This window comes from Magallana gigas, chromosome 3, assembly GCF_963853765.1.
Source record: "Magallana gigas chromosome 3, xbMagGiga1.1, whole genome shotgun sequence".
Classification (NCBI taxonomy): domain Eukaryota; kingdom Metazoa; phylum Mollusca; class Bivalvia; order Ostreida; family Ostreidae; genus Magallana; species Magallana gigas.
The window spans coordinates 26,771,396-26,797,181 of record NC_088855.1 but is presented as its reverse complement, the minus strand read 5'-3'; the positions used below and the strand labels follow the sequence as shown (position 1 = coordinate 26,797,181).

Sequence of the window (25,786 nt, the reverse complement as noted above, 5' to 3'; positions counted from 1 at the left end):
TATTCATGGCAGTTCAATTTTCACAGATTTCAGAGTCTTTATTCATTTTACATATCAGCAAACCCATGATATTTCATCCCAACAAACTTTAAAATGATTGACAATCCACAAAAATTATCTCCATCTATTTACATGATTCCACAGTAGAAATTTGTAGTTGCTAGTTCTGATCATTGAAATGGTGCAAAATCCCCTTTTGCCTCCGCTTATTGAAGTTATTATCTGTTTTAAAGTGAAATCATTCAAATTTAAAAGATGATCAGTAAAGCACACATTTTAGAAACCCTGGAAATCTTAAAAATTTGAAAAAGCAATAGACATTATGTGACAAAATTGGTTCTTTTCAGTCATGTTTTTCAGGACATAAACACTGATTAATTTAAAGCAAAACAGTATAAAAAATTGAAAATCAACAACAAAACATTAATTTTACTAGGACGATAAAAAAAATTAACCTCTCGGAATGTAAACAAGTTAAAGATTATACTACGTTACACGAAGAATTCTTCATCAAAGAATATACAAATAAAAGTTTACAATATTCTCTCTCTTTCTCTTTCTCTCTCTCTCTCTCAATTCATCCATGCATTATGTTAGTACATGTATCTCATTTTGTGGACCAGACTGTGTATTCTCATTCACTATCCCTCCAGGAGAATGAATCAGCTTTAAAGAGAGGGAAATTACGCAACAACGCCGGATACAGTTGCATGTAACACAATTCATGTGCGTCTGCTACTGCAATACCTGTACTGACCTCCTGACGCTTACCAAGAATACATGATAAATAACGTATAATTCAGACGGATTTTTTTTTTATATTTTTGGATTTTTAATGAAAACTGATACTTTGTCAATGTGCAGTCAGAAAGAAAAATGTGAGCATTATATTGCCATGGCTATTTAGATCAATATTAGAAATCTATGAAATAATAGGATATCTGAATTTGAAGAGATCAGAAACAAGAAAAAATAAGTCAATGGCATACAGAATTCAAGCCGCAATGCATTTTTCATAAAGTTAGATAGGGCCTGGCTAACCAAAAATTGAATTTCTAATTATATATTCTACACCGTAATTTAAGACGTATTAAACTCCACCCAACTATTATATAATTCAGCAAGTTGAATTGCATGAATTAAACAGCAACTCTCAGGAAAATAAAAGGAAAATTTGATTTAAGTCCCCAAATTAAGTGAAGCTTCATCCTTATCATGGAACAGATTAAAATTCCCAAATTTATTCATCTTTATTAATCTTTGCTGTTCCTTAAAGTCATTCCATAAATATTTTCTTTTAAAGTTCAATGCGATTTACTAAACCAAAAAATCTTTGTGGTATATTAAATAGTGACCTATATCCTTTAGTTCCAGACAAAGGAACCAAAAGCCAATTGACCCAGTGCTACCAGACAGTAACAGACAACAGTCAATGTCTTTTGTTTGTTTTTTCAAACTGCCTTGTGGGTTGGAACGTCACCAGACCAAACTTGGTCTATTTTAACGAGAAGAGGATATTTATAGAGATTATACTTCCAGACATTTTTTGTTTAACTGGAGATATGCCCGAGCTTTATCAGGGGTCAATGGGATACATTTTTTTTTTTTATCCCAGGATCATGATTTTGAGCAAGATTTTCTGCAGGTTCTAATCAAACACTGCTTCTTAATAGACACAATCTTTCTTTATCTTGCATATAATGTAACCATTTTATCTCCAGTGCATGAGCAGAGCTTAGCCACACCAACTAGTTAAGAGTAATTTTGACAATTTTTATAATTGCAGTTGTGCACAAGACACGTACTATGTCATACTTTCATATTCCCCCCTTCAATCCTCAGTGAATCACTACACTCAGACAAGGTCTAGACAAGAATTCAAATATGCATTCCAGATTTTTTTTTTACCAACTGTTACATCATTAATTGCATAAATATATGAACTGGGAACAAGAACAGGACTTTGACACAACATTCATTTGTCACAGAGAAATCTCCATTCATTCAGTGCAATTAACAACTGTGAAAAATTACTTGTGGTATTTCATATAGGACATAAATTTTATCTAGTTTAAAACAATATTTTAAATTGAATAAATTCAAAAGAATACCCAGCTAGGTTACAAAAATTCTAGTTCCTATCCCACAATTCATTCCAGTGACCCAGTTAACAAGGAATATTACTACTGGTACTTGGAGTGAAAAGCACTCAAAAACCAACCTCACCTGTTTGGTATTTAAGGAGCATTTACACAAAAAATGACCACGCTGCAAGGTTAGAAACTCAAACCGTGACCTCAGATTGACCCACACATTGCACTTAACAATCACTCAAAATGGTCATATCTCCATGCAATTTGATCCTCTCCAAATCTGATCAGTCAACAAAGAGGGGGCCTCAAGGTTATTGCAAGACAATTCAATCAGTCTGCTTCCATTTTTAGACCCAACCCTGGGCTTGAATACAAATAAAACTTACCTGGAGATAAGTATTCTTGTCATTTTTCAACCAACTTACTGCAACTACTTGAACATCATGCCTATTAGCAACTGTCACCAGACTCGCTACTCTTTCTTTCTTTAATTGTTTTCTCATTAATTGATCAATTTCCTTCTTTTCCCCCTTTCTTTCTCTTTCCCCCCTCAATAAATACTGCAAAGACTAATTTTCTTCCATGAGATTGGACACAGGATCTAAATCAGCCGTCTGACGATTAGCATAAAGCTGTCAGACGACTGTAACAAGATAGTCATCGACCAGTCAGGTACAACGTCTGTCACTGTCTAACCAATATCCAACTTGGAAGATAAGTCTGTCAGCAATGCTGCTCATCAATAAGGAAGGCTGCACATGCACCATTTACTTCCTTCTGCAGCCAAATTCTCCAATATGCTCACATATAAAGCTGGATATTATTTCAAACAAAAGAATTCTGATTAATCTGCATGCAAGAATGCAACAAACCTTAATTTCATTTCAACCTAAGATTTCTGTGGGAAAACCATCTGGCTGATGAAAAATGAGTTTATTACTCTGTAAAGCATAAAATATTCATTTGTTTTCAAAATGTATGTATTGACATGTTGAGCAGTAATTACAAACTTTTTGGGTGGTGGCCAGTCAGACATTCATTTCCTGGTATCTCTAAAGCCATTCAGCAGGACGTCTTCACAGGTACCAAATATCTATGCATGTTAGAATGCACATTCATTTCACAGATGTCATTCTAATCCACTAAAAAATGCTAGAATATGGTCAAACATAATTGGAAACTATGTGGTGGAAGATTTTTCTGCCTTTTCTCATTTATAGGAGTTATGTTCAAGAGCTAGCTTCAACTTTTGACCTGGACTATGTGGTCAATTACAATACAAGTACAATGTACTGGATAACAAGCATCTCTTCTCTTTAAGAAAAAAAATCTAAAGACTCTTTTGAGAGAGAGAGAGAGAGAGAGAGAGAGAGGGGGGGGGGCTATTTCGACACTTATTAAAGCCATTTAATCACTAATCATATGATTTATTACACTTCAAAGTACACTTATTGGTTTTGGGTGTTTATTTTTTAGATGATTCAAAAATATAACATATTTCGGATTTTCCTAGTATATATGACAAATGAATTGAACTATTTTACATTTGAAAGATTTTCAATTTAAGTTATGTGGTATGTGACAGACTTTCAGGGGTTAAAAAAATATGATACAGCCTCTGTAAAAAGGATCCAGGGTAGTATTGCTATTGTGACAGTTTGTGAACAGCTGTTGATGCTAAAAATGTGCATATGTCATAAGCCCATAACTATCAGGTAAACCCTGATATACTGAAGTGAATTCTACAAAGTTAGGTAATTAAAGATCCAAATGAAGTCAAATACCTGTTTATTTATATATACATGTACAGTATGAGTGTACTTAAAATCCTAAGCCTTACTTTTAAAACTCAGATTTTTTTAATTCAGCAACTAAAAGAATTATCAAACAATTACCCAATAAAACAGATGCATACATGGATAAATATGCAAAAATCCTAAATTTTGCAAACTGAACCACACTACAATAGAACACTATCAAAATACAGGGACAGGTACTGTTTCACAGTCCTGTTGTAGCACGAAATATTCACCTGAGTGTGAAATGCATATCAATTCATTCATTTGAAAATATGACGCCAAGTACTCAAAAAGCAAGATTAGCACATGCTTCTATTCATAAAATGAAATCAGTCTGGCTGTTTTATCCAAAGAGTTTTCATATGTCTGCACTTGCACAGGAATCTGCATTCATGGGCAACAGCCTAGAGATAATTGCATCACATATAAACCAATCAAGATGATTTAATCTGTACACATCTATAGCACACCTCAACTCTGACCCAATTTAACACACTTGATTGATATGACACAGGCGATTTGACCTAGAAGTGCATCTAAAAAAACCTGATGGCCTGGGAGCATCTTTACTTGAATGCATTTTATAATCATGTTGAATTCATTATCAGTGATAATATCATAATAGGTTCATTACCCATCAAGCCCTTTTCTAAAATTGAACTCTGAAGTACACATGCAGTCTTTAGATATAGTGCAATGCCTTTTATTCTTATTCTTGCATGGTACAAGAAATACAGTTCTTGCACACTAATTTTGATATGTTTAAGTTATTCTAGGAAATTTAAATATGTTTTTACAGCTTATTTCTACCTTGCATGAAGTAGTTTTATAAACTTGTTTTGAAAATTTGGAAATTATATAACATTATGAAAATATTAATTGTACAACATGGAAAAACATGTGATATATTACATTTGATATATAGTGTTCAATCCAATGTTGTTCACCTTTTAATTCAGCTTGTAAAAACTAAACTCTTTAGAAAAGATCCTGGCTTTGTTCTATATGGCTCGAATTTGGGTCAAAATTCCTTATTTTAACAAAATTAATAAAGAAAATATTTTTTAATAAAAATTATAAAAACAATTATTGCTTAATTTTTGTCATGTAAAATTACAGTAAATCAAATTTTCATTAAACAACAAACTTAAATCCATTATCAAACTTTTAAAACATAATTATTTTTCTACAGAATACAAATTTGTGTACATGCATTTATATTAGTTTATCATAACAGAACTGGTTTTTCTTTTCTCCTTCATTTCTTTTTCTTTTCCCTTATTTTGTTTTTGGTGTTTTTAAAGGGGAGGGGGTTTGAGAGGTATTTCTTTAGTTGATGCGCCTTACTTTATTTCAAATTACAAACAAATTCATATCACATGCTTTCAGTATCCTTTTTATAATTTACTGAATGAGAATCGAATTTGAAGCATATTTTTAAATGAATGATGCACATGCATACAAAAAAAAGTATTCATTTTGCAAGAATTATAGACAGAAAATTGTGCAGATGCACAGTTCTCAAAAATATATTACTGCTATAAACCCTTTTATATCTATAAATAAGCAAACCATTTTACTTTTAAAAAGAAATGTTTTTGAGGTACCTATGATGTGTATATATTTGAAAGTATATGCCAGAGTCTTAACAAAAAGGTGTACAACTGAGAGGTTTCCACACCCTGTCCACTCTTACCTTGATATCCAAAACTATGACAAACCCCACCCCCCTTGTCTCACCCCTCCCCTACCTTGTGCATTATCTAGTTCAGAAGCTGTAGGATTACAAATGTCGCTTTAATGACAGTTATACTGAACCATTGATTAGTGAAAAGTTAAATAAAAAAGATTATATTAATTAAACAAAATGCAAACTATCTTTCTTTATTCCAACAATGAGGAGCAAGGAATATTTGTGAAATTATATTCCGAATCAATGCTAAAATGACCACTTTGTTTTATTCCATCAAATCCAACAACAACTCATAACTCCCTCCACTGTCTGTGTCAGTAGAAAGAGGCAATAATACTTATAGCATCAGCATCAGATCTATATTATGCAAACTTAATCTCAAGGAACAAAAATGTATTAACAACATTGGAGATTTTAATTAAAAATATAATGCTTTAAAAATTAAATTCCACGTAAATATATTCATAAAATTGATCAAGTTACTCACATTTTGTAATCAAATTTATTGATAACCTAAATTACCATCTTGCAAGTTTTGTTTAACATATCAAGTTGCCAATGCAAAATGCATCTCTATTTTACATAACTTAAGTCTAACATCTGTAAATCAAAATTTATAACTCATAAAAAATAACTTTTTTTTACCTTCAACAAATGATTAAAAGATATATTTTAAATAAAACCGTTTACATGGATGTTACACAAATAAATTAATACAATCTCTAAATTTACATTAATATACCATTTTGAGCTTTATGTCCAGTCTCAGACTTTAACGCCCTAAACCACAGCAGAAGCAGACGACCTGCATGTTAAAAGTCTGGACCTATATTACCGTAGCAGACGACGTCATGGTGACCTCCTTAAAAAATTGTGTTTTAAATTCGGGTTTTTTTTTCACACAAGAAAACAACTTATTTCATAAATAATATCATGTTGCAAACTCAAGATTTATAGCAGACTGTACCTTTGACAAATCAACCTACCTCTCCTTTTCTTCGTCTGACATTGAGCAAGTGACACAGACAAGACTACGGCTGTCTGGGTTTTTATTTACCGTCTCGAAATAGAGATTATAAACAAACTTTTGAACTTTACATAGAGTGGTTAAGTAAATAATTTAGAAATAATCACTTACCGTTAGCTACGACTGTATTATATAATAGAAGAGCTGAAAGAAGAAGCAAATTATATATTTTCAACATACACTTTTTTTATTAGAAAAGTCTGCAGGAAGTTAGGGTGAAAATGACCGGAAGTGAGATAGAAAGTGCTACCTACCAAACAGGCCAAAACAAAAAAGCATGTCGGGGAAGATAAAAACCTTCCTATGTCATGGAGAAGATGCATGCATTACATGTCCTACATTTAAGTGCATTATCAATCCAAACAATCGCCGCACACAAGCAGACATGGTCTCACTCTAGCGCCATAACTTGTGGCTTCGTGCGCACTCGTCTGTCTGCGCACTTGTAAGACGGCTGTCAAGCCTCTGTCTGCAGTGCGTTAAAATTAGGTCACAACATGCAACAATACGCATGTTGTGTATTACCAGTATTAAAAATAAATTTCAAAGCTATTTATAGTATATACATGATGGGATGTAGTTGAGAGGTCTAATATTGAATTTCATTACTGAATTATTTTATTATAACGCGGTAAAATGAAGTCTTTAGTATTTGGACATGATTTTAACTAAAAACAGATTGATGCCTAGCTAGTCTCTCTCTCTCTCTCTCTCTCTCTCTCTCTCTCTCTCTCTCTCTCTCTCTCTAAAACTATGCACGTATATCTTGAATTTACATAACTATTATCAGAGACATAAATAACATTATTATTGTTATTTATGTCTCTGCTATTATACATTGTCTGTTTTCCATCGATCGATATCCCAAAAAAATCAACAATTCAATTTTCAATTTTCATAAAGGTACAATGATTTCTATTCAGTAGGCTATATGCTCTTTTTAATTTACTAATTTCTTGATCGAGACCACCATATAGATCTCATCAGTCTAAATAAAATCAGTTCTCAAAGATTTAAATATTTTTTAGAGTCATTTTGGGTACTCTGAATCACTTTTAAAATTAATAACAAACAATGTAAATAATAATTAAGCTAATACTAACAGTATAGAGCAGTTTGTCAGGTCAGCCGCCCAAAAAGTTTCCCTCTTCAACTCATAGGACACTTTAATTAGTGTATTGTGGATGTACTATCCAATAATTAGCTAAAAAGGCGAAAAACGGATAGATAATTAAAAGTATCATTTTTATGTAAGTTAATATTGTACAGTCTCAAAAGGTCAACAGATGATTGTTAATTTCATCAATGCTTTTGATTATCTTAAAGTTAAGAACACCCTACGCATCGCCTGTACACGCATTCTATAGAAAGACAGCGGAACCTTGCAATTACTAGACAATTACTAGAGATTAAGCAATTACTATACCTTTCTTTTCTTTTCTTTTTTTTTTTTTTTGTTTTTTACATATAGTAACATTTAAGATATATGTGATTGCTGATGAGCAATGACTGTAGAAATATACCCTGTCGATAAAGGAAATTTAAACCATGCAGTTTAAACAAACAGTTTTTTTAATTATAAAAATAGATATACTTTTGGCATAAAAAATAGTCACTGTATATAAACTTCTAGGTCGACTATTAAATAGGTTTATCTTTCGTATTGTGTTAAGACCGCGGAATATTAATTGGCAAGATTGGAAATTGGAAGTATACAGCGTACGTCAATTTCACTCATTTGAAATGGGCGGGAACCAATTGACACGGACGCCTGAGAAAACATTGGATTGAAACTGTACATGTAGTTATGTAGGAAATGTATTTTGAATCCACCTTGGCATTTCTAACTTGCTACATGTATATACATGTTAGTTAGAGCGATCGAAAAACATTTTATTTAGTATCAGCAAAGTGATTGAAAATAAAAATTATTTCACCAAATAAGTATATCATGGTATATAATCAGCAAATATAATACGCAAGGCAAGGCATTGTCCGATGACTTCAGAGAATCAGTCGTCACAAGTCTGAAATCAAGTGGGGCCATAGTTGAAACGGGGTTTATTCACAGAGAACAATCAAAGTTCCCATTTATAAGATTAAAATTATATCCAATAATAGAATATATAAAATGTCATCGGACAATGCTTTGCCCTTCGTATAATATCTCCAAATTGGTATCTTTTCACATTTGCTGATTATTTACTTACTGATGAAATAAAATGTTTTTCAGCCGCTTTTCTGATACTAATTAAAATGATTTTCGATCGCTTTAAATTATTTAGCAAGTTAGAAATGCTGAGGTGGATTGAAAATACATTTCCTATAGCTACAGTTTCGATGCAATGTTTTCTCAGACGTCCGTGTCAATTTGTTCCCGCCCATTTCAAATGTTTTGACTGTAAAAAGTGAAAATGACGTAAGCTGTATATTTCCAATCTTGCAAGTTAATGTTCCGCGGTCTTATCATTCATTTACAATTTTATAAAGTACCAGTACATTGAACAAATTTGTAAGTCCAAAACTAAGGTGGCATATATATCTGTCATCAGTTGTCAGATATTTATGTCGACTTGTCAGATTTTTTAGGTATCTAGACTTGTTTGATCTTAATGTCGATCATGACTTGGAACTTCAAGAAATGGATGTCAAATGTATAATTTAACTTAATCGATAGTCGCAAAGAATTAATTTGGAGGACTTGATTTTTGTTTGTTTTGCGTGTGTTTGAAAACTACAGTAAAGAAACTCCCTAATGGACTTCAAGTACATGTTCTTTTAAAGTTTTATGAAATTCGATCATTAGGGGATGTCTTACATTACAGGTGTATTACTGCATGATTAGATATAATTATGAATTAAGTTTTTCTCCCCCCCCCCCCCTTCCAATTTATTTCACATTAGAATCATTTTACAGTCATTCTCAGAATTGCTAGTCCATCACACTGGTAATGTTGTTAAAAAATGAAGTTTGCCAGACTGTTTTTACTAATTTGGTTTTCCAAAATAACATCATCTATTATGGTTTTTCCTGAAAATTATTCCAAAATACCTATTGTATTTACAAATCTAGCTCCGATTCTTTGCATTGTGTGTGTGTTTGGGGGGGGGGGGGGGGGGTCACAGTTACTCTTGTTAAAGCGGTGTTTTATTCCACCAATAAATAAATTGTCAAAAGATTCACTAATTCTATATATTAATTTTGATTGTAAAGAAATTTATCACTGAAACCTTGAAAAGCAAGGACAATTTTTTTTATAAAACTGCAAAAATATTGAATGTGCAGCACGAATGAGATTAAGGCAAATTTGCTTATCGACACCAGAACACATTAAAATCTTTTAATGATCATTTATTCAATATAGTTGCCTTTAAGTTTTAAAAGCAAATTATGTATTTTTAAAATATCTTTGAAAGGATTTTGTTCACTTTGATAAAAAAAAAATTAGATTAAAAGATTGGTACAAAATTGAAAGATAGAGAACAGAATATTAAGTAATTCAATAGTGCTAATTAATAGAAATTACTTGTTTGTCAAATTAATGGCAATTGACAGAGAAATTATAAAACTTGTAAAATTTTACTTTTCCTTTCCCTTTTCATATAGACATATTTGTTTTAAAATATGTCCATGATTTTTCTCACGACGGTTGTATTTCCGCTGTATAAAGAAACATAGAGAAAATAATAATAATAATAAATTAATGTTTAGTGAAAGCAGGTTCATTTCACTCCTTTACTTACATTCATATTATATATAGATATTTTTATTTATTTCACCATTTTGGTGTGAAAATATTAGGTCTATAGACGAATTTACATGACATTTTCAATCTCGAACATGAGCGGACTCAGAATTTATTTCGGCTGGGGGGAAGAGGGTGTTCAGAGGGATATCAATGTTTGCCGGGGAGGGAGATTCCTGGCCTATTTTAAGGAAAATTTATTTTTAAATAGTGGACATTTTAATTTTTTATGTGTGATCCAACCACCCACCCCCTCTCCTCAATATCCGCACATGCACCGTGACCAATTTTAAATTTTTCATTCAATAAACTTTTCATGGTTTGATAAATTACATATCACTGTACAAAGATTAATATTGAAATGTGTCTTTTGCTATATAAACAATGAACAACATTTTGCCTGTATCTCTGTGTGATGAAGCCAGTATAACTTCTTGAAACAATACGACAAAGCTCCTTAACATCCGTTACCATTACTTTTCATTAAGAAATTCTTCGAGTCATTGCATATTTTTACACCCCCCCCCCCCCCCCCAAAATACAAAACTTCCAATATATGTCGTTATTATGATTTGTTTTCGTGTATACATGTACTTCATTATGTGCATTGTCAAAAAAAATCAAACATTATATGTTTATATATATGATCGATGATCGAATATATACTTTAAGATATAAACTTGAAAAAAGTCTTTAATCGTGTTTGTAAACTTTATTGTTACGTCATAGGTGCCAAGTTATTTGAAAAATTCCTGATTAGTTAGAGTCGTTTCGTAAATAAAGAATAGCAACGCTTGTTAACGGTAACACTTGTTAACAAAAATAATTTATTTTATTGTTCTTTTTTTTTTTAATTCAGTTTGAACATTGTCAAAACATAAACTATACAACTATCCAGAAGATATATATATATATAGGGTGGGATTATTTAGAGAATCGCTTGTTAATCCTTTATCATAAGACAGTGAAAATAATCGGATAGACGCCATGTTTTTGAACAATGCAAATGCCATTTAGTATAAACGGATCATATACTTAAAAATGCCTAACAAATAGATATATTCAGATAAAACTTGATTTTATTAGCTTAGTTCCCATGGAGATATGTTATGGTAACGCTTGTTAATGCTTATATTGCGACAAGTTTTATCAATCCTTGATTAAAATAAATATTGACGAGAGGCAAATACTTTAATACCATTCGGCTGTTCAAATAATGAAAATGCATTTCAAATATAACGGCGATTTATTCTATATAAATTGAATGTTAACCCCTAAAATCATTTTCTGCAATCGAGTATAATTTTATCCCATTACTTTATAAAAAAAACGATCTTAACATCAGCGACAGTAATATTTCAAAATGGAGTCATATAAACAAGAATGACTGTTTAATAAACAAGAGCTTGGACTTTCGGTGGGATGTTACTATCGCATCAAAACAAGCTGTCAAATATTGATCTTCTTTCTCCTGATTCGCTAAAAGAAGCTCATGAATATTCATATATAGACTATCAAAACCGGAAATAGTTGTTTGCCATTATCTGGTCTGTTGTGTAAAATTGACACTGTTTCAACGAAATATAGAGTCGTGGATGAAGTAGGACGAGTGTCATTGCGTTTAATGCATTCATATTTATTTTAGCCAATGACTGAACAGTTAACCATGAGTAGACCCGCCTGCATCAAATCGGAGTTTTTCACGTACTGCCCAAAGTCCAAGCTCTTGTTAAAACGGCTCTATATGCAAGAGACGCTTAGAGCCATTTTGACAAGAGCTTGGTTGTTGTGTCAAACAGCAATGTGACGTAGGCCTGTCTATTTTATGCTAATATGCAAATCTACGATTTGTGTCCTAAATGCCTGCACAGTTTTACTATTTTCCGTGCAGCGGTTCAAGAGCAGCTGTGCTTACAAACTGTTCATTACTACACTCAGCAAAACTTCTACCGTAATGAATGGAATAATTCTAAAATTACAACAACAACAAAATGCGAAATTTTCAACATTTCCTAACTGATATGTCTTCTCTTTAATAAAATGGTCATTGCGGAAAGAGCCAAGGCCGTTGTAATGTTGATGTCTGGAATGTTCCCAAAGAAGGTTGTACTCACTGTTATTTTGTCCTCGATATTGTTTTAGAACCATTTTAACAAGAGCTTGGACTTTCGGTAGATGTGTCAAACAGCAATGTTGCGTAGGTCTGTCTATTTCATTGTCAGCCACTCAGCCATGGCTCTTTGAAATCTACAAGATTTGTCTAGCTTTTGAGCTAAGACTACGCAATTGGTGCATATTTCGCTTGAAACTGCGTCATTTTTAACTTGTTTTGACGCAAGTAATAGATAGCTACGTCCAACCGAAAGTCCAAGGTCTTGTTAGAATGGTTCTATATAATAAGCAATACAAAGAAAAAGGTTATTTTAACATGATTTTTATCTTCTGTATCCATCGTCATCCTAAAACAATCCGGAATCTCTGTGCGAAATTCAAACAAACCGGAAGTATTCGTGATATCAAGCAAAGGTCAAGGTCTCGGGTCGTAACCATAGTAGCGGTCGCCGGAGAGTTATAATGCAGCGTCAGACTAGGTACAGCCTTCGTCATCATTTACATGATCTAACAGCCCGACAGACAGTAGGAATTCATCAGAGACCTGTAAGCTGTAATATCATTCGTCGTAGGTTAGCAACTAATAACCTTGCATGTCACAGTCCAGTCAAAGGTGTTATCCTCACACCTAAACACCTTCAGAAACGCTTACTGTGGGCTACAGATCGACGGAACTGGCGTCATCAACAGCAGAACATCATCGTACATCCATTTTATCCCACCTCTTGCTCTGTTCCACTTTGGAAGCCTCACCAGCCAATATCATCTTATCGAGGATTAAGGACAATCAAGACGTTTATTAATTTTATATGATTTTCCTTGATATACTATTCCTTATTTATTAACATTCAAACCTGTTAATTCCCAAAAATTCAGGGTACATTACCAGGCTATTTTCGGAGCTAGAATATTTATAATTTTTCTAAAAACAGCATGCAAAATGCATTTGAACGCTAATAAATAAAGTCAAGTTTATAAATTATCAATTAACAGCTTACATCTAAATAAAAAAGTATCATATAACAAAAATATGATTATGGAAATACTTAGAAGAAATATTCACATTGTGGAGATAGGAAAATTTAAAAAAACAACAAGATATCTGTGAGCCAATGCTCACTATAGTGATACCCCCGCCCTGATGTGAATATGCAAAATAAGCAAAGTCGACATTTAACAGAAAGCTGGCATCCGATTGGTACAGAAATATATCCCACAATATGGCATGCCTAAACAAATAGTGTGTTAAAATTTCAAGCATCTGCGATAAATAGCTGCTGAGAAATCTTTGTGGAAAATTTGTTTGAAAATTTTGGCTAAAATAAACAAAGTACTCATTTAACAGGAAGTTGACGTCCGATTGGTACAAAAATATATCCCACAATATGGCATGCCAAAACAAATAGTGTGTTAAAATTTTAAGCATCTGCGATAAATAGTTGCTGAGAAATCTTTGACGGAAATTTGTTTGAAAATTTTGGTTAAAAAATAAGCAAAGTCGTCATTTAACAGGAAGTTGACGTCCGATTGGTACAAAAATATATCCCACGATATGGCATGCCTAAAGAAACACTGTGTAAAAATTTCAAGCATCTGCGATAAATAGTTGCTGAGATAAATGCGACAGAAATTTTTGTTACGGACGGACAGACGGACAGACAGACAGACAGACACACAGGGGTAAAACAGTATACCCCCTCTCCTTAGGAGAGGGGGTATAATAAAACAGTATACCCCCTCTCCTTACGAGAGGGGGTATAAAAATGGAAGATACATCGCGTCTGACCTTAATTAAGGGGACTTGGACACGATTTGAGATCAAAAAAATTATTTTTATTTTTTATATAAAATGGTTTACTGGTGCATTTTAAATGATTGACCAAAATATTGAATGTAAAAGTCAAGTTACAAGCAAGATACTAAGGTAAGAATTGGTTGTTATGTAAACAAAGCGAGTCGAGTCTTATAGTTGTTTATAAAATATGTAATTTAGAAATTAACCATTTCTTAGACAAAATGACATGTTAAAAACAGTTTACAAAATATGTAATTTAGAGATTAACCATCTCTAAGACAAAATGACATGTTAAAAACAATTTAAACTAACACAATATCTTAATAAATACCAGTATCAACAAAAGATAGATACATTTGATTGAAACTTACACCAATACAACACATATGTAAAAAAAAAATGACAATATTCGAGCTTTGTTTACAAAACAAAGAATTATGAACTCTGTATCTTGTTTATAACTTGATTATTGACTTTCAAATTTTGATATAGCATTAAAAACTTCTAAATTTATCAGTATAAACATTGAAAATGGAAAATTAAAATTTGAAAATTTTGAGTCAAATCATGTCCAAGTCCCTTTAGGTGGTCGAATCAGACATAGGGCCACTAAAACACGTTGATGCAAGACTAACAAGATTTCGATAAAAACGAACGACAACCAATGCAAAACCTTCCTTCGCAAATAACATGAACAAGAAACTCCATAGGTTATCTTTCTTTGTTTATCAAATGAATAATATTACCATAAATTATCGCATAAGTCGTGTATACACATATAGTTGGCCTGTATTTAGAAATGGTAGGCATTCAGGATTATATAAATTTATCTATTAATCTATTTTTCTATTAACAACGTAATTATAAAGACCGCCTCCACCAAAACAAAGATGAGGGAGATTATAGAATCATCCCTCCCCTTATTTTAAAGATGTTGAGGAACCCATCGGACAACGATGCTGGAATTTAAAATTATTATAAATGAAGTTTTACTCTTGTTCATATGTACTGACTAGTCAGTGAGCAATCGGTTCGTGGGCCACACTGTTCAACACGGCAACGATGTCGAACTCTTACCCAAGTAAAATCCAGTACAAACCCAATAACTTCTTGGAGTATGCTACATACATGTAATTTAATTTAGATGCCTTCAAGCCATTTACTTCCACAAACTACAGACGACATTTTCTCTATATGTGTATGCAAAATTAGGAGCCTGTATCCCATCAATAATCTTAATGACTACCGTAAACATGAACTTTGTAAGTAGTCTCCTGTGATGTTTAAAATGGTTAACATAAAGCACCAGTCTGACAGGCCTGTTTCTTTGAAAGATCGGAACATAGTCAGTCTGAGACAAGACCCGTTGGCAGTAAGCAGTTGGCAGTACACATTAAGCAGTTAGCAGTTGACAGTCGTATATGGAATTCCTTTGGATGGAGAGATTGATAGCGTTTATTTTATTTTACACAAAAAACCATATATTAACAATTCGAGTACGTATGAAAACCCATCACGCACATAACCAGGACACATGGAGTAATCATAGAATTAGAAAACAAACACACTTTGTCCATCTAACGAGTGTTCTGAAATTGCTGTAGAAACAATCTTGCATCTAAATCTATTGCTCCCAAGCACGTTGCACGAGGCTATGAAACTTTTTAGGAACCTTATAACGTTTTTTAGTGTTTAATGGAGTAAAATAATCTCTGTAAAAATAAAATCATAAATGTTAAACACACACCTTACACTGTAAAGTTTTAATTTAATATGCTCACGCCAATGTGGTCAAAACACGTTTTAAAAGCCATGGATAATATTGACAGTCACTCATAATCTATCATTCCTAGCGCAAATTGTTTGCAGCAAGTTGCGCAAGGGGATGCTAATAACAATATCGCGTACAGAGCAATATAATCAGGATTTCATATTACAACAAAACTTTGCTTGGGGTCAATAGTTAGATGTAGCACCGTTTCTAGCGTAATTCCAGAAAACTGGTTGGATGAGCCCATTACAAAATCATTTTTAGTTGCTTGTATATTTTCAAATATATCAAGAATTAATGTTTAAGTATACACCCTTTTTCATATCGCAACAGCCAAATACTTCTGGGTTGCTATACAAAAAAGACGGACGACCCGATGGACAAAGTGTGTTTTGTTTTTAGATATATGATTATTCCATGTGTCCATCATTGTTTCAATGTCATTCTGAATGACAGGAATGAAACAAAATCTCAAACAGTTTACATGTATATGGATAGCATCAGACAAATCAAGAACTCCACTATCTCTCATGTCTTTTAAAAGTAGTAAACACGAGTTAATGTACTTGAAATTATGTGCGTGGTGGGTTTTCATACGTACTCGAATAGGTTTCTGGTCACGTGATCAGGTAATATAGATAGTAGGATCATGCAGTGGCGTGGCACTCTAAGCTCGCTCGCTAGTTGTGATTTAAGGTAAAATGGCAGATGATATGCAGTGATTCGGGGCTGTTGTTAATTTGTGTTTAATATGTGTAAAATAACAAAAGAAACGCTATCAATCTATCAATCCCTCCATCCTCAAATAAATGTCTGTCCATGCGCTTAACCCAATAAAGAGGTAAAGCAAGCATTAGGCAATACGCAGCTGGCAGTAAGCAGTTGGTAGCTGACAGTTGGCTGTCGTATATGGAATTCCATACCATTCTCAAATAAATGTCTGCAAATGCGCTTAACCCAATCAAGAGGTAAAGAAAGTATTTGGCAGTAAGCAGTTGGCAGTAAGCAGTAAACAGTTGGCAGTAAGCAGTTGGCAGCTGACAGTTGGCTGTCGTATATGGAATTCCATAGTTACTGGCATTAAACAATTGCTGTACAATCATATCTTAACAAAAAATTGAAACGAAATTGTGAAATTAAAGAAAGCTTGGAAAATCTTAATATCGAACCGATCCCGATTGTGATTAAACTGACCCCCAACGAAATCATAGAAAGTTAGAATATACCACAATTATTGCCAAAAATTCAGGTTTTTTAGCTGTAAAATGATATGGTCATTTAATAACTTTATAATTCATCTCAATTAGAATAAACCGCAGCATTTTTGTAAAATTTCAATTTGAAAATAATTCTGATCGGGATCATTTTTTTTCAATCTGGATCGGTTCAAATTTAATAAATTATAGCAATTTTTTTGAAAAATTTATGGAATTCCTTAAACGACAGTCAACTGTCAGCTGCCTATTGCTTACTGCCAACTGCTTATTGCTTACTGCCAACTGCTAACTGCCAATTGCTTTCTTTACCTTTTTATTTAGTTAAGTGCATGTGCAGTCATTTATTTGAGTATGCAGGGATTGATAGGTCTTTCAAAAAGGGTACACACTATGCCATTTTGTTTAAGAGTAGATGCAGGGACAAAAAATTGTTGCATGACAGCTGCCCATTTGCTGCTTCGTTAAGAAAATAATAATGAATTTGCGGAAAACTGTGTTTTTACAGGGAGTCCTCCCAATAATCAAAGAATATAAATGTGGTGGAGGTACATTAACTCGTGATAACTTACCACTTTTGAGAGACATGACAGATAGTGGAGATCTTGATTTGTTTGAAGCTATCCATATATAATGTCAGAGACTTTGTTTCATTCCTGTCATCCATAAAGATCTAGTAAGAGTGATAAGCCATTAAATAATCATAGAATTAGAAAACAAAACACACTTTGTCCAGCGGGTCGTCAATCCTTTTCGTATAGCAACCCATGGCCGGAAGTATTTGGCTGTTATGATATAACAAAGGATGTAGACACAAATAATTTTGATATATTTGAAAATATCCAGGCAATTGAAAATGGTTTTGTAAAAGTCTCATCTAACGATTTTTCTTAAGTTGCCTTAAAAACGATGTTGCATCTAAATCTATATATTGCTCCAAAGCACATTACATGAGGCTATGTAACTTAAATTTTTGGGAACCTTATCTTTCAATCATACATGTATCATATATAATGTTTTCATATCATAATTATCATATTTCTGACATACTGAGATATCGGCTGTTTAAATTACATTAACATAACTAGCACCAGACCTGTTTCTTAACAAGATTAGAATATAGCCAGAAACATTAAATAAACTGTCTTTATTTCTGAGACAAGACCATTTACAAGCAATTGGCAGTAATCAGTAATCAGTTAGGAGTAAGCAAGTTGGCAGTAGGTAGTAAGCAGTTGGTAGCTGACAGCTGGCTGTCGTATATGGAATTCCATAAAACTTCGCATTTTCGTTTCAATTTCTTTGTAAAGTATCATTGTTTAGTAAGTACTTCATGTGACTATATGTTATTCTTTATATTTTTTAACCATAGATTCAAAAGATATTAAAGAATTACAATTTTGATTTTCAGAAATATTTTTTTAATTAAAAAATTAAATGCTTGAACAAAAAAACACGATCTTTGGCATGTATTTATTCACGATCATATAACACATTATTTGACACCAAGTTTTAAGCTCTAAAATACCCTGTTTGTCCTCAAAACAGTTTTTCCAATTTCACTAAAAAAAAAATACAAAAAAATATTACAAATTAACAGATAGCCGATATCGATCTCTCTTGTGTGGAATCATACTTCAAAAAAGATTCACTATTGATCCATAAAATAACATTTCGGTGTGTCGAGGAACCTTAATTAATATGGTTTTATCGTGTACATGCAATATGTCATAAGTACTTGTAAGAAGATTTAGATTCGGAAATCCCCTAGACTACTCTGATTCTCACCCTTATTTACGATGGTTCTAAAATTTTCTTCTGTAACACTTGTCTTCAGAGCTTTCTAAAGAAAAATCGTATGAAAATTTCGGGAACACCCCTGCAGATAATAAATAAATGTACACCTGTGTACATCTATGTGTTCTAATGATACAGCTGCATGTACAATGCATTGTTTGTCTTTGACATAAAACCTGCCAGTGCTTTGGTTAGATCGATTGGTTTCATTATTTACCAGGTAGATTTTCCCGATCTCAACAAAGGGCTTTAAAAGTAAGAGCGATAAAAAGAGTGTTCAACCCAAATCTATCTCGTGTGTATATATTTGAGAGTGTACCTTTAATTGGAGTTTATGGTTTTATATACAGCTGTGTGCCCGATTGGGAAGTGTGCATTACAATAGCTAGCGATCACTAAGGGACACCGTAAACAGAGCCAGGAACGGAAGTGGGTGTAGGAACATACTGACGGATAACCGGTGTGGTGTAATATCATATGGGAAATTGGTCCGTCTCTTAGAACCGAACGATGGCAGCTAACCCGACGCCCTCGGGACGAGCGCTAGCTGGGTGTAATTTTGTGGCCCAGGATCAAATTTGGTAAGGGGCCTCTTTCATATGACGAGTATATTCATTAGTAAATCATTCTTTTTCTTTTTAGTAAATATTATGATTATTGGATTTTCTGATTTTCCGTACTTGTAATCCACGAATGCATGACAGTTTTTATTGGGTTTTTTTTTTTTGGGGGGGGGGGGGAGGGTGTTCGTGATATTAACATTGAGCAGTAAGATTGTATGCTCATTTAATTAATGTGTTTTAATTTGATGTAGGTTTTATATGTGTAACACTGCGTTAGGCCTTTAAAAGTTCGAAGGATTGAAAGATTAAATCGTTGTGTTCTTAATAAATACAGTTAAAGAATCCATTTAACTTGAGCTGTCTGGTTTTTTAAACAGATTTCCAAAAACGATTTGGGTTACATATTGATATTTGACGAAATATTAAATAACGTTTTGATTGCTCCCACGTTAAAGTTTAAATACACACGCCTGTATTTTTAAAAAGAGAATTTCCTATAAATGAAGAATTTTATAACGGTAAACAGTAATCCGGCGCAGAATGTTTAAGTTTCAATCCGCCCATATTTGTTCAAATATACTCATGTACATAGCAAACCACTTTCTATGATTTGATTACACTTTGCGGTTGCTAACCAACAAATAAGGGCTATTGTTTTTTACATGAATAATGGAAGATGCTTGGTCTAATCTTCCTCCTTTGATTAACACACAACCTCGCTTTTCTCTTGAACATGACAGGTTATCAAAATTGGTACGGATAATAAACTTTGTTGACATGAAACGGGTTATAAGCACGGGTTCGGCACCGTTGGATTAAAAGAATTTATTGGCTAAATTTTCATTTGGAATAAAAGATCGATTCATGTGTACGGCATTAGGCGCAGCAGTGTTTTATTGTCTTAACGTGATAAAAAATTGATTAGCTGACGTTTTATAAATCATCAATATAAAACTGAATTGTGCGCGGATTCAGAATTTTTAATTTTTCCGAGGGGAAGAGGGTCCTAGGTCATTTTGTTAGATTGGGGGAGGGGGGTCCCTATGCAATTTTTTCATAACTTTATTGTGAGAATTTAGAAAGTTTATATTGATTTAGTGAATTAAAGTTAAAATGTTCAAGGGGTATGGAGTTTCCAACACAACTTATGTAATGGGAAAACTGGCATACGTACATGAATAAATAACAAATTGAAACTTCTTCAATTTCAACAATGATGTAAAAATACGCACTATCTGTTGTCATCCAAATTTTTGAGCATATCTCGTGGATCTGATTTTCGTTCGGACACAAAAAATGGATTTCCTCGACTGTGTTTTAGGGAGGATGGGATTGTTTTAGACATATTTTAATTTCTACAATTTGAGGACGGCAGACAGTGTTTGTTAGCGTACGGATTCTTGAAAACATGTTATTCATGAATCATTTAGAAAATGCTGTTCGAAGAAACGCCAAGTGCATGTGGATTTGTCCAAGATAATGCACAGAAACGTCCATGAAAATTATATTTTCTATCCATGTATTTTCTTGCTGACCCCAGAACTGAGCTCTTTTATGTTGAAATTTTTAGCAAATGCCATTAAAATTTGAATATTCGTCTGCATTATTGTCTGTTTATGTTTATGATAGGCCTACAGTAATGCAATTGCTATAGCATTGAATGATTTATTTTTGACGTCGTCGTGTCAATAACTGGCGTCAGGTGAGCAGACAAATTGAATAACGCGCGTTATGATAATTTGTCTGCTCACCTGACGCCAGTTATTGACACGACGACGTCAAAAATAAATCATTTAATGCTTATATTTACATTCCTTTACTGATGAAATTAATCATTTACTTAAATAAATCGATATAAATTGCAGATAACGGAGGGAGTAAATTAGTAACAGCAAGAACAGCTGTGTATAAAACCGGTTTAAACTGGTTATCTAAAAGACTGTTGAGATGAGATCGACGAGCATGAAAATATAATCCATGAAAAATAACTCTTAAAATTTTGCTTTTAATAATAAAGTCAATTTTTTTAAGAATAACTGTAAAACATGGTGTTTTGACAACATTTATAAAAATGTCTTTTTTCACCGATAACATAGAAATCCCTGTTTGAGAACTACTTATTTAAATTACTTGTAAATTTATACGCAGTGAATAGGTGTTGCTTTTAGAGGCACCACTGAATTTAATGGAAAAACATAGTAGAATGTAAATGTAAAGCAATAAAATTGTTCTTGACCTTTCTCGATCATGTTATAATATCTTGAAGTTGCTTTATTTATATTTAAGTGGTTCAAGTTAATAATTTCTGAAATACAATTTTGTTAGGGTATTCACTCAAACCATTCAATGAAATAGTACATGTACACATGTTGACAAACAATGAAAGTAGAGGAACGTACAGCCTATAGATAGAAACACATGTGATGAATAAACAAAACACTTAAAAATCTTTGTAGCTCATTGGTAATCAAAAAGCAAAGTTTCAGCTGTATGATCAAAGCTGTCTATACACATTTCAAATACACACAGTACAAACACTCATCCATGGGATATTTGTTGTTGGCGACAGACTTTATAATATTGAACAATATGCAAATACATTTCAAACGACACACCTTCAAATCCAGCAACTTTTATTGGCTGGATATTAATTACATGTACATGGAAGTGCAAGAACTTGTTGGGTGGTATTAGTTGTTTTGATTCACTGGCTGACTTTTGAGATTATGCACAATGTACAAAATTTACAATATGTTTCTGCAAAGTCATATCGAATAATATCCTGGTTTTATTGCGTGTATAAAATACTAGCTTTAATACTGAACGCATTTTATTCATATCCCGTTCTACAAAAAGTTCCACAACAGGCTATTTTTAAAAAGTTGTTCGAAAATGTAATTTCTTTTTCTTTCTATTTCATGAATATAGGAAAGACCATGTGCACCATGAAGAAGTGGCTTCAAAGTCCTGGCCAAACCAGTGGGGTTTCCTCACAACAAAATATGAAGATGTAAGCAACAATGGGCATTATTATTAAAACATTTATGTAACGTGTGTTTAAGTTCAAGTTGCGTCTCAGCTATGTGCAAATATATAGCCTGCTCTAATCTTAAAGATGTTATCGTAAACACAAAAGGTATGCATGCAGCAACAAGAATTCTTTGTCCAATATGCATGTATGCTAAGTACAGAGGACGTAATCTTGTTGAGCCCTTGTATCGACGGGATCTTCAACTTCCCGTCTGTTTGTCGGTCAATGTGTCCCAAGATATTTTTCGGATATTTTTTACGTTATGGTTTGGAATCTAACTTCACGATCTGGCGAGTAGTTTCTCCTCTAATTTTTAAGAAAACCGATTGTTATTCTTAGGTCTTTAGAAACTGACAGGACTGAAATTTACAAGATCCAGTTCTTACAGTCCAGTTTATTGATCTGTCAAATTAACCTTCAGCAACCTAGCTAAGAATTTGAAAATCACAGCCTGTACGAAATAGTCTTGCTTTTCTTTTATCTAACGTACTGATGTACATAAACATTAATTTTGTTATTTTAACTTACGATCAATTCATAAATTGTTAAATGAAATATTTAAATATATACAAATATAATAAGCGATTATTAAATAAAAAATAACCCACAAAATGCGGGTTATGTATTTTTTTCTGCGTTACCTTCATACCCGCATGAATCACCATTAGATTTTTGATCGGGTTCAACTTTGAAAGAAAAGATCACTGGTTTAATTGGGACGTGATGTACAGCACTATTAAATGAAGAACTGTTTTTGAAAACATACTGAAAACAGCAAAGCAGACCAGCTTTATAAAATTCAACATACTCATTTGCAAACTCAACATACATGTACTAGTAACCCGATGTTAGATGGCACACATTGACAAGTCGTGTATATACGTCCCTGGTCTGTCTTGCCTTTCCCAGACTACGCGGCTTCAGCATAAAATGTGCTCAAACTAATAAACAGCGTAGAGCGCACATGAGGCCAAAACGGCGCCTAGAAGATACTTATTGGGATTGACTTCATATATATCATTTTAGCAAATAAATCTCGCATATATATAAAAGATAAGCTTGTTAATATTATAGTCACATTTTTTATAAAGATAATTCGTGACAACTTTCGTTTTACTGGGTGGATTTCCTTCGTCGTAATTTATTTCAAGGTAGATTTCTACCAATATAAGGCGGTATAAAAACCTGATAACCATCAATAACTTATGAAAAATTAAATCTACTTCTCTAAAAATTAATATTTCGCGTCTACGAGTAATTTTACAGATAACACGAGTTTTTGGATGTAATCCATGTTTATAATCTGCTTGTCTCTCTGGTGTCCAAAGTATTCTACAACTGCGTTTTCCTCAGCCCTGTATAGCAACTGCTATATTGTTTTGACACTGTCTACATATGAGAACAGCAAATTTGACCCAGAAATTTTTTAGACATGCGAAGGTTGTTTTTTGAAAGATAGAGAAAGAGGGAATGTTAATAACAATATTAGAAAGGGACAATTTATTTACGTCAAACCATGATTATAAAAGTGGCCCCCGGCGCAAACAAATTAAAAAATATGTTTTTCCAAGAGTTATTTGCATGATCATGGCAGTTTTTATCAAAATCCTTCTATCGTTGATATTTTCAGCTTGTGAAAGACGACTTTCAAAAGAAGGACGAATCCCAAAAAGCCGATTTAAAAAGTTTAATGCAGGTGAAACCCGTCACGCCCATCGAGGAGTACATCCACGTCGAACCGTCCAACAAGCCGGTACCAAAGACCACGGCCCAGGCTATCGGCTGGAGGTCGGCCGAAAAGACGCACCAGCTGGAAAAGTACGGCAAATATGCCAAACCCAAAGGGGGGCTTGTTAAGCAACTGAATTGGCCCATGGAAGGAATTATCTAACGAACTCGCTCAACTCTCTCCCCCGCTTAAATACTTCAAGTCATAGTGAACTTTGATTTTGATTATGAAACAGTATTATTCATGCCTGCATTGACTTCTTGTTTTTTTTTTTAAGTGTGCGTTTTTACATTGATATGATTGAAGATATTGTTTGCTCAGGAGTAGAGTGATGATGTTTGGCAATAGGATATAAATAATACTTAAATTCACATTGCTTATATTAAAAACAGAAATATTGCAACTTTCCTCTTATCTGCAATAACCAACCAAGGAAAAGTCGCATGTACCCGGTAATAAATGTACAACTTTATGATAAAGACAGATTTAATTGGAATTATACAGGCCCTATTGATCATTGTGTTTTCAAATATCATGTGCACAAGAATCATCTATACTTGTAACATGATAAAAGTGATAATTATAAATTAGATGCAGTATTATGAAGTATTGTGGTGGTTGTTGACACTGTGTGCAGCTTTCCGAGGAGATTTAGTTTGTAGTGAAAAGAACGAGTAAATTAACTTTTTTCATGTATGTACATACTCGGCATTTTACGCATTTTCGTCTTACTTGAATGTTACTTGAAATAGTTGCACAGTCTTTCAGACAAATGATTACAGATAAATAAATGCATTGATATGATATTCAGTTGTGTTATTTTTGTTCTTGACTTTGAGACTTTGGGTTTTTATACACTAACCCTATACCAATAAACATTTTTTTTTTTAGATCTAATTGAAAATCTTTTCTTGCAATAAAGAACCCGGGGGATAAGCCGAGGCTTATGCCCACAAATGGCCACAACCCTATCACTAGTGTGTTTCAAGTGACAATCACGCATTTATAGTATATTGTGTGTATTAACTTCAAATGGTTTTATTCCTGTGCTTACATATCTCCAGAAAATTCATTATAAGCGTGTACATAGAATAGGGAATTTCTATATTTTTTTTATAAAAGTCCATAATTTGCACCCCTTCAACAAAGTAACATGTTTATTTTTTTAAAATAATACTAAAGATAACTGATTTAGCTTTAACTAAAATCTATAAAATGATTAGGTAGGTGTATGTGTTTAATTCATAGTAACGCTTTTTTTTACTTTCTCTACATCAAATGAGTTTTTCGAATTAAAACAAAGTAAACAAAGGTATCAATAAATATCAACTACACGATTCTGAAATTCCATAAAATTGCTTGATTTCTCCCATTTTCGTCTAAAAACCATCTCACGAAAAAATAGTTCCTCCACAA

The 25,786-nt window shown here is 33.0% G+C and overlaps 2 protein-coding genes across 3 annotated transcripts in view; one reads left to right on the top strand and one right to left on the bottom strand.

Moving 5' to 3' along the window:
- Positions 1-7,061, bottom strand: part of LOC105327152 (uncharacterized) — a 29,101-nt gene extending 22,040 nt beyond the window's left edge. For both annotated transcript variants that reach the window (XM_011427464.4, XM_011427465.4), the window contains exons 1-2: positions 6,867-7,061; positions 6,724-6,756 (exon numbers count right to left, since the gene is read on the bottom strand). In XM_011427464.4, the coding sequence (XP_011425766.1) occupies positions 6,724-6,756; positions 6,867-6,891 (58 nt within the window). In that variant the 5' untranslated portion in view covers positions 6,892-7,061. The remainder of the gene's footprint in view (positions 1-6,723; positions 6,757-6,866) is intronic.
- Positions 7,062-19,385: 12,324 nt separating this feature from the next.
- Positions 19,386-25,180, top strand: LOC105327151 (ciliary microtubule inner protein 1). The gene is made up of 3 exons (XM_011427462.4): positions 19,386-19,628; positions 22,539-22,620; positions 24,272-25,180. Exons 1-3 carry the CDS (start codon positions 19,558-19,560, stop codon positions 24,530-24,532), a joined length of 414 nt encoding a protein of 137 aa, XP_011425764.1. The 5' UTR covers positions 19,386-19,557; the 3' UTR covers positions 24,533-25,180.
- Positions 25,181-25,786: the final 606 nt, after the last annotated feature.